General features: G+C 38.9%; 1 protein-coding gene across 2 annotated transcripts in view; it reads left to right on the forward strand.

Annotated features, from left to right (window-relative positions):
• Positions 1-10,651, forward strand: part of gnal2 (guanine nucleotide binding protein (G protein), alpha activating activity polypeptide, olfactory type 2) — a 52,791-nt gene that overhangs the window by 14,644 nt on the left and 27,496 nt on the right. For both annotated transcript variants that reach the window (XM_005729034.1, XM_005729035.1), the window contains exon 5: positions 8,887-8,984. In XM_005729034.1, the coding sequence (XP_005729091.1) occupies positions 8,887-8,984 (98 nt within the window). The remainder of the gene's footprint in view (positions 1-8,886; positions 8,985-10,651) is intronic.

The following is a 10,651-nucleotide window of genomic DNA, read 5'->3' on the forward strand; positions in this document are numbered from 1 at the left end:
CACACACACACACACACACACACCTTCATAACTACCCTATGGGTAAGGGCATAGTGTTTACTATGCAGGATATGAACTTAAGTATGGAAATGATAACTAGTCGGAGCACATCTTTTCAGTGTGCGATCAGCCATTCGATAACACGAGGTCATGTGTTGGAAATGTAGATAATGTTTTACATAATTCTCAAAGTGTTCCTTGTTTGACACTGGGTGTGCAGTGCCACAGAACAGGAATAACAAACTGATACAGAGCTACAGATACACAGAGGGACGTTTTGAATTTTATTATTGTTAATTCAGGTTAACAGGAGCGAGAAAGCACTGACATGCTATTTCAGGGGAATCGAGTGCAGTTTAAGTTTCAGCTGCTCAGCTTTGTGTTTTAACCAGTGGTGTGAAATTTCAGGAACCACAGTTCCTGAGGGTCTTTAGGAATTTTTAAAGATTTTTAAAAAGAAAAGTAAGGTCATGAAATGTCTTAAAGTTTTATATTTACTTGTCAGAGGTTTTCAGTTTACATATGTCCTAACTGTGGATGCCCTGATCCAACTTTCTATACTTCCACTTCCGATTTGATACCTTGGCTTTGAGTATCTGCCGATATAAGTCGGATATAAGCTGTGATCCTCACTTTAAGGAAGAATTTGGGAATCGTAAGGCAAAATCAGGCTACACAACATTTTCTAATTTAACCTTTATTTAAACAGGAAGTCCCTTAAAGATTAAAATCTATTTTTCCATGGAGGCCTGACCGAGAACGCATACCATTACAAGGTTTCGAATGTTTCTAAAATAAAATAGAACAGACGTGGGAAAATTTTAAAGCAAATTGGAAACGAATTACATAATAGAAAGCCTAGTTAGGGAACCTTTATTAGAGGTTTAAACTCTAAAAGTTTACTTACTCTGTGTGCTGCTCTTCCAAATTCTGAAAAAAAACCCTGGATACTCTGGGGTGGAAGGATGTAGAGGAGCTGCAGATGCATTCAGGAATTGAAATATACTGCATTGGTATGTATTAGTGAAATAATAAATAACATGACTGAGATAAACACAGTGAAACATTAATAAATGTGTAGCTGTTAGCCGTCCTTTGCTGTATCCTGATTTCAGCTCAAAGTTAGATTCAAGCAAAACCATGCTAGTTTCTCCCTTTCCTGTGTATTTGGGGAGCTTACAGGAAACTGCTTAAGTGAAATAATGCTATTCAAATTGAGCAAAGTTGACTTTAAGCTCTGTCAAAAGCTTCCCAAAAGGTTTTGAGCTACACCAGTCCTTGGAACTGAAACGATGGCACGGCGTGTCACCTGATTCACATTTCTCTAATCAGAATTTTTTTTCTTTTCTTTTCTTTTCTTTTCTTTTCTTTTCTTTTCTTTTCTTTTCTTTTCTTTTTTTAAATTATCTTGCATTGACAAACAATGAGAGGAGGAGAAGAAGAAGCTAGACAGACGAGGAAATGTAGAAATAGTAAAAGAATATGGCTCCAATTTTTGAGTTTTGAAATGGTTTCAAGATGTGCTCAGAAACTTTAACTTTAGATGACGGGATTTAAGACAATCAAGTTCCAGATAATGACTAGAAGAGTATCAACCCTCTGCTGATATTTGGAAAACTTTGTTGCCAGTAGAGTCTTTTATCTTTGCAGTTCCTTCTGGTCCAAAGACTAGTGACACTGGGCATGATGAACCACCCACAGTGTTATTGTTAAGAATAAGTTAAGGCAACTCTTCACGCGATAGACGGTCAGTTGTTATACAAAGAGATAAAACTACATCACACCGCTAGAGTTGGTATTGTTCTCCTGTGGAACTGGTATCCATTTGTCCTTATTAAGAAGTCTTAAAATTGATTCCTATTTCTGTATGCATTCCTGTATCTTTAGACCCAAGTGGCGCTGATAATTTTAGGAGTAAACAAATTGCTCACTTCGAGCTTCTCCCCTGTAAACTTTTACTGCTGTTCTCGATCCTTGTACAATTTCAGCTTCTAAAAATGTTGCCAGTTATATGGAGAAATAAGACAAGATGGACATAAGTTTATTTGTGGGTTTGATCTCTCTTGGCTGTGTGTTTTTACAATGAATTTCTGATAAGGTTTCATTGCTGATGTTGAAGCTATCTGGAATAAGATGCTCTTTTTTTTTGGATCTTGCAACTGTGCTAAGCTCAGACATTACAAGAATAACCATTAAAGGCATTTGGGGCTCACAGTGAGAGTGCCTGCAGTAGTCTTGGTGTTGTGTTGTGTGAGGGCCGGGGCCGTGGGGAGAGTCGGCGTTGAGTTCCCAGGCCCGGCCAGGCCAAAGGGAACAACATGGCTCTGTTTGGAGCGTCTGTGCTTGTCATCGGTCTCAGGCTTCACTTGTGCCGTCAGTGTCACCACTACATTGTCACTTAGTGCCACTAGGCGTGATATCTAATACAGCAGTGCAGGAACACGGCCAATCGGCAACCTGTGGCTTTCATCTGTTGGCGCCGGTTTGAAACGTGGAAGCATATTTTTGGACAGATGATGTCATGTTTTGTGTTGTGGAGAAGTGGTACACAATAACCTTTGACTTCTTACATTTCTCTTAATTAATAAGTAAAGCTGTGATGGCTAAAAAAAATAACATGCACCAAATGATGTCCCCTTCCCTGTAAACTACTTTAATTCCCATTAACCTGAAAATGTGCTTATTTCAAACTTAGTTTTCTCCAGATCGTTTAATCTTTTCCAACTTCCTCTCTGTTATTTGGGAATCTCAGACCTGCTGACATGCTGGTAAAAAGCGACCCGTTTCCAATTTGTGTGTGCACTGTAAACCAAAATGCCACCAAAATTCCGTTTGTCTTTTAATCATTGACACTTGACACCATGGGCTGGGTCCATATGACTTTTTTGTTGTTGTTTTGGTTTATGTTTATCAAGTAATACAGTTAAATTAACTGGGTTTTATATATTGATATCATTGTCAGGGCGTAGACGGAAGATTTTCGCAGTTGCGACTGTATTAGGCGACAAGCCTCAGAGCTGTGGTCGCATTGTGTCACGATCTGTTGAACGTATTGCTGGTGGAAATTTTGACGTTGCTTCTGTTAACCAATGGATATCATCCTGTATGGTTTTTGCATGTTGATGTAAAACTGAGAGACATTTTTATTTATGCCATATTTCAGTGGACATGCTCAGCTCTCGTGCCCTTTACTCTTAATAATCAAAGCAGGAGGGAAAACTTTTTCCCGCTGTAGCCCTGGATAACAGTAGACCCATGGAAAGGAAAGCACGGATACAAACGGTCATCTATGCAAATGGAAACAAATGTCACTGTGGTGGCAACGTTAGCCATTTGACAGTGTCTGTCAGCTGAAGTGAAGCAAATTCAAATGAGCCCCGGTCTCTATTTAGCACTGTGTAGTTTTATTTCTGTTAGACATATTTGAAATATATTAATGTTACTTATTTACACCCTGATGGATCAAGCCTCCAAAATGCTACTTTATATCTTGCAGTCTGTTCTTAAAGGTGAACCTTATTGTTCTTTAAGCTGGAGCAGAGTTACTGTACGGATGCACTGTTCATATCTTTTGCCTCGGTTCAACTTGTGGAACACTGTCAGTGAGTGTGTAACATGATTTAATATCATCTTATATCGGTTTACAGGCCAAACCTGTGATTATTCCTCCTGTAAGTAATTGGAACTGCTTTGTTCTTAACTTTTTCCCCATTACAGACATCAAGGGCAGTTTCCGTTGTAGTTATCTTTATAGTGGAACATGGGAAGTCCTTGAAGTTTTTCCAGTTCATCACTTGAGGATCCTTACAGAGAGGCAAAAGGTGGCCTGGAAGCCTTCTCTCATGTTTTTTTTTTTTCATCTTATATAAATAACAATAAAAAACTTTATTTATATAGCTACTGTTTTAGGACGTCATGTTATTAAGTTCCTCACAGGACCAGCAAAACAAAGCAAACTGCTCAGTTGTAATAGTTACTAATTGGAAACCTATAATAACAGAATTTGCAAAATTTAGGGAATAAAACAAAGTGCAAAAGGGAAATTAAAAGTCAAGTTGAGAAGAGGTATCAGATAAAAGCATGGGTTAAGATATGACTTAAAGGAGGTGACTGACTCCAACAACCTGATTTCCTCGGGTAGGTTGTTACAGAACCTTTGGGCCGGGACTGCAAACGTTCTATATATCATTTAGTTTAGAGCCGGGCCCTGGAAAATGAAGAACAGTCTTGAACAGTTGTTCACTCTTTTTTTTTTTTTTTTTTTTTTGGCTAAATTTGTCTGCACTCTTTTACTGAGATAACCCATCAAAGTCAGGCCTCTCTGAACATAGTTATCTAACACTGATATACCAAGATTCAATAAATGTGGTGACAATGGCTGACTGAGGAGCCAACTGGTTGTCTGGCTGGCTATGTATGGAAGGATTTGAGGTTATTAGGCTTTTGACCTGTAATAGCTATCTATAAAGTAACCCAAATGAATTTAAGTGTTCGACGGAAGATGCAAGCCATTTGATTTACAACTTTATTTTGATGAGTTAAGTGAAATGTAGGCCATTTTGTTCTTGGTCTTCCTGACCTGTATGACAGATTACATCACAAAAACTTTATTAACATTGAGAGGCTGAGAAATGATCAGTATCTTGAGGCTGGCGATAGAGTGGGGGGGTGGAAATGGCGTGGGAGGAAGAGCATAGGAAAGGGTTAAAAAACTTGTGTTTTAGCAGATTCCCTCCTGGTCTCTTTCTGTCTTATCAGTTCCTCTGTAGGGCACTGTAGCACACACTGCATTTATTCAAAGACCCAGTGTCACACGCCTCTGTGGAAAAGAGCCCTAAGGACCATATTTTTTTTTTCTTTTCTCCTTTCCTTCTTATTGCCCCTTCCACCCCTCATCCTCCCTCCATCAAGCTTCAGCACTCACCAGCCTTTTTGAGCCTTTCTTTAGGGTCTCAGACCCCTTAATGTTTCTTCTATGAGACCTGTACCAGCACTAGTGTTGTCTTACTGATACTGGTTCAGTTGGGGGTTGAATTTCGACTGAAACCGAGGTGAACGCAAACACAGACCAGAAAGCAAATATGGCTGCTTTTTTTTTTTTTTTTTTTTTTGTTCAAGAGGTAAACTGTGTGCTGCAGGAAGCAGATCCACAGTTGTGCAATGTGTTATGTTGCATATTTTGATAGAACAGCTAACAGCTTGGCATGAAACGTCTATCAAAGGCACAAGTGAGGAAAAACCTTAAATGTAAGGCCATATATAATAAAAGGACTGGATCAGTCTTTTTTTTTTTTTTTTTTTTTTTTTTTACCCCCCCACTCCATGTTTAACTGAATCACCGGATCTGCCGAGAGGAGATCTCCCGGAGCATGTGATCATTTATCAGCCTCCCTTCTCCCTTTCTCTCTCCCCCTCTCTCTCTGGTTCGGGGCTACTTTAACCCTCTCTCCAGTCACAGCGAAGAGCCAGTGCTGAGCGCAGAGAGTCATGTGGTGCCTCCATGCTAGAGTAGGAGCCCATTTCAAAGACATGTGGACAAGCAGCGAATAGGAATAATAGCCCAATCACCTCTGTCTAGATTGAACAGAGACTCCTGGAAAGTGTCTTAAAGTCATTTATGAGTTTCTCTCATTAGCTGAAGTACTGAAACTACGCATTTACAGCATAGATGGATGGATTTCATTCACCAGAAGTGCAGGTTATATTTATGTACTTTAGAGGATCTACACTAAGTTTTTAGAAATTCCTGGATAAACATGGCTCAAGGAATTGAATGGGAAAGCAAAATTGCGTACATGCAAGACGTATGTTCTCATGTTGCTTTTAGATTTAGATTGGCGGGAGGACATAGATAACGTCAGACAGACTTAATGAAATGGAGAGAGACATAACAGTTAAGTTCACTCTGACCCTCTCTTCTCTTTAAACGACATCTTGTAGTTTTGTAATTTAAACATGAAAACTTAAGACACCACAGCAGTCCTTACAGAGTGACAGTAGGGGCTGAACTGTATAGTCTCTATTGTGACAGTGAGTGTAACCCCCCCCCCCCCCCCTCCTGCCAATATGACATCTAATCTCTTAATTGACTAATACAGATGGTGTTTGTTAGCATTTTAGTTTACAACTTTGTCCTTTCTGTTGCAACAGGTTGTAAAATGGAACATAAAGCTAGGGATTTTCTTGGCTTACAACAGACTTTCGGGGGGGTGCATGTGCTCAAAGACTCTTACCTTACTTTTCATTTTTATAGCCATTTTTCAAACTAAATCATTTAGCTTGAGTATGTTAAACCCAACCATTTTTTCTTATATATATATATACTGGGTGGAAAAGAGAAAACCAAACCTGGAAGCATGGATATGAATATATGGTGCATATCTTTGTATAGGTGTGATTCAGATCTAACAAACTAGGAGACCTGCTGTTTTCATCATGTCCAGTAGTTATGTAGGAAATGTTGTTGAGTGAGAAATTCTTTTCTGCTCCTGCATTTTGAGGTAACTGTCTCCAGCTATGGAAGAAAAGTATTTGGTCTGGGTGATGTGTGTGTGTGTACTGTATATATGTAACTTTCAGTTTAGTGATTTGTGTGATTTAGTATGTTTTTCTTGATAGATGTTTATACAAAGTGGTTACTTTAAAGGAAAAAAAAAATTTTGTTTTTTGTTTTCATGCCAAAAAGTGTCTGCAGTGTCCTGCTTTAAATTTCCAGGTGTAATGTCATGCGTCATGTCATTGAAGCCCTGACTTTGAATGCAAAGTGCAATAACATTGGAAGACACGATGATCAGTGAATACACTTAGCCAGCAGCATCCCCGCTCTCATTGCGCAGAATTAGCTTGATGGCTACGTGAAAGCTTCTCCAGGAAGTCATATTGTTTTGTTGGTGGTGCCAAGTGGAATGAAATGAACTCTCACACCTCAAATATGCAGCTGGAGTCAGATGGTGTGGGTTTTTAACAGTTAATTAATACCAATGAAATGGTAATGAAATGATTTACAGTAAATGATTGCATCAATCCAATATTATTTCAATTTTAATTCTACCCTCCAATGTCATAAATTGTCACTTCATGCCCCTACAGTGCCACAGCAGTGTTCGGACTAGCTTGGACTTCCAATATCTGAATCATCATTCTTCTTTTTTCTTCTTCTTTTTATTAAATTGTTCTCTCAGGTCTTGTCCATTAGGGGAGAACTAAAACATATCAGAAGGTATTTAGATGACCTACTTACCTTACATTACCTTACAGCACCAAAGTGAAAAGGGTTAAAGATAGGGTTGGGCTTTTGCTACGTGTAGCAGTAGAAACCGATTCTAAGAAATCTGTTTTTGGCGCAAAGCTAAAGGTCGTGAATGTATTTGTTGTTAGTGGACATGGAGAGCTGTGGACACCCGCAACGTGTTGTTGTTGTTGTTCTTATGTGCTTTCATGTTTGCTGAGAGAATGTTGTTCTTGCAAACTGGAGGTTACGCAAAGGTATCCCAAAGCTAGGCTAAATACGTTTCAAGTCAGGAAATAACATGCTTGGGTTGTAGCATGACTAGAAAAAGTTGTATTTTCAGAAATAACATGAGAACGTTTGGAAAATGTCATAATACACAGGATAGAATTGCAACCTCTTTCTATTTTTTTTATATAAAGAAAGAGAAAAATGTATGTGTCAGGACATGATATACAAATAAAAAACTTATTTGGTCCTTTACAAGTTCTAAAATTGTTTAAACAAAACCTCAGGTAAACAATGACATGTGATATATTAAACTGTCCTATTATTTAACTGAGCAAAAATGCAGAAACCATGAGTGAAAAACTAAGTCCGCCCCATGATTCAATTACTCGTTGAACCACCTTTATTAGCAATTAACTTTTTTCATAATTTTCCACGTGATGCTACTACTAGATGCTACTTTTGGATTTGAGTCAGGTTAAGTTTTAAAATTCAGGCCATTGCGACGCTTTGATTCTTGTTTTGTGGGCAATTTGGATCATTATCCTCTTGCATGGTGCAGTTTTAGCCCAGCTTTAGCTCCAGCTGTCAGATGGATCGTCACTGTTTCACTCAATCACTATAAGGTGAACAGGTCCTGCAGCTGAAAAAAAACAGCCTCAAATCATCACTCCCCCGCCACTGTGGTTGACAACTGGTATGAGGTGTTAGTGTTGATATTCTGTTTGGTTTTCGCTGTGCACTACGGCCAAGGCTCTCCACTTCGGTCTCATCGGTTCTTTGGTTTGTTCAGATGCAAATTTACAAACCTAGGCCACGGTGCCATGTTCTTTTTAGAGAGAAGAGGCTTTCACCAGGTATCCCTTCCAAACAAGCTATACTTGTTCAGTCTTTTTCTAATTCTACTGTCATGAACTTTAACATTTAACATGCGGCTTTCTGGGACGTCCACTCCTGGGGAGATTGGCAACTTGTGCATAATCTTTCTCCCTGGGAAGGATTATATTTTTGAAAATGGACTTGCAACCCTTCCTGGATTGCTGGGCAGCATCCTTAAAGCTTGAGACCACGAAAAAGCCAAAACGTTTGCTTGTGTTTGTTTGTTGCTCACAATTAATAGTCATAAGTTAATCAAGTGCATTTGATTAGCAGCACCTGGCTGCTACTCACTCTCTTAATTCCTATAGACACAGTGAGGGTGCACGTAGTTTTTCCAACACTGCTCTTTCATTTATGTCTTGGTTTTTATTAAATGAATAATATTTAATATGTCATGTTTTGTACCTATTTATAAGACTTGTTGAAGACCAGATGAACTAAAAGAGATTGTACTTTCTTTTTCATATGACTGTGCATGTACTTGTATATAAATGTTTTTCTTGATGTGTTTTTGTTGCTTTTAAAACTTTTTTTTTTTTAATCCCTCTCAGGAGTTCTTTGATCACGCAAAGAAGCTGTGGGACGACGAAGGAGTGAAAGCATGCTTTGAGAGGTCCAATGAATACCAGCTCATCGACTGTGCACAATAGTGAGTTCAAACCTTCATAATACATTTTACGGAGTTCACTTCATGAACACATGCTTTTATGTACTTGGTGGTTTGTGCTGCTATAAATGGGAAGGATAAAGGACCTGGTTTGTTTTTCATCCTGCAAATTATAATCTCTGCTTCATCTACCCCCTTGGTTTTTTGGGCTGTTTTTTTTTTTTTTTTTTTTTTCCCCCCCTGTCGCCTTTGAGGTGAAAGCTCTGCAGTGTCTGTTGGTGTCATGTCGTATATGAATGTGGCTAAGATATGTTTACTCTGGGTGTGGCAAATTGAGCAAGAGCTGTAGCTGTCCATTGGAAAATTTAGCATATCTCTCCTCATATCAGTGTTTGGCTTTTCTCCATGGCAATATGCAAAGCCTGGTCTGACCTGTATTAAAATGCCCCAGTGTTAAATTTATTGAAGCTGTTCTATTGAAAACTGTAATTAGGTAATGATGGTGTAATCTTGCAGTTCGGGGGTGTCAAACTCAGTTTAGCTCATAAACCACATAAAGTTAAATTTGGTCTTGGCTAGACGGCTGTTTCCTGCAATCTATAACTGATTAAATGCCTCTAAATCAGTTCTTTCTTTTTGGTATTAAGTAGCGTAGCTGAAACTTTCTGAGGGTCTTCTGTTTTCATTGCTATCGTTGTTGTTATTGTGGTGGTGATTGTTGTTATTGTTGCAAAACTGATGTACAGCCTGAGATGTGCAGTTTTGAGAAACATAATCGTAAAGAAATACTTATGTAGAAAATCAAAGAAACCTGTTGGTGGGCTTTGGCTTAACTGTGCTCTAAGAAACATATTAGTTGGCAGCTCTTTCACATAATTAAAAAAAGGTGAGAATTTCTCTTAACTTGGGGAAAAAACAAAGTAAAAAAAACAAACAGGAATTTTGTTATTGAATGGAATAGTAACAGTAAAAAAAAAGCCTAATTTTTTTTCATTCCTTGGTTTTGTATGGCTGGCTATCTATAATGTCAATGATGTAGACATGAAAGGAACAGTTTGGGCTCTCATGAAGTGATCCTCCAAATACTGTCCAGCATATAGGTCTTGTTTAATAGCAACTTTTACAATTTGCCAATCCATTAGATGGGCCAGATTAGTCCCTTTGTTAGGCCACTATCCCTGCTCTAGTTAAAGCTAGTATTTTTCAACTGTTTAAGTAAGACAAACATCTACCTTCGGGTTGGTTCACTAAATAACAGTGTAAAGTGTAGCAGCTACGATCTTAGTCCAGCTGAACTGTAGATGTAGTAAGTACTGATACTGCAGTGTGCAGGGTGCTGAAACTGATGTCACTTTGAGGAGAGTCCCGGATTGTTTTTACGGCTCCTAAAGCACTTTGGGCCACCATAGGGAGCTGGTTGTACACTAGGAAGGGCCCCTCTGTTCCCTGTAAAAGGAAGTTTGGATATGCAAAAGGATTCACTGATTACAGTGCTCTCTTTCTGCTTCCCCTCTGACTCACCTCTGGAGTCACATGTAAATATGAGGATATGTACATGCTGTGGGCTCAGGAGTCCCCTCCCATCCCAAAGGTTGGCTCCCTTTATCTCTGAGGGTTCGATCAAAGCGAGGTCATTATAGTAAACTAAAGTAAAACTGCAAACTAAATCTAGGTGTGGTGAAACATTGGCAGTTAACTGACCCCCCCCC

Source organism: Pundamilia nyererei, unplaced genomic scaffold (genome assembly GCF_000239375.1).
Source record: "Pundamilia nyererei isolate P.nyererei 1_Seehausen unplaced genomic scaffold, PunNye1.0 scaffold00031, whole genome shotgun sequence".
Lineage (NCBI taxonomy): Eukaryota > Metazoa > Chordata > Actinopteri > Cichliformes > Cichlidae > Pundamilia > Pundamilia nyererei.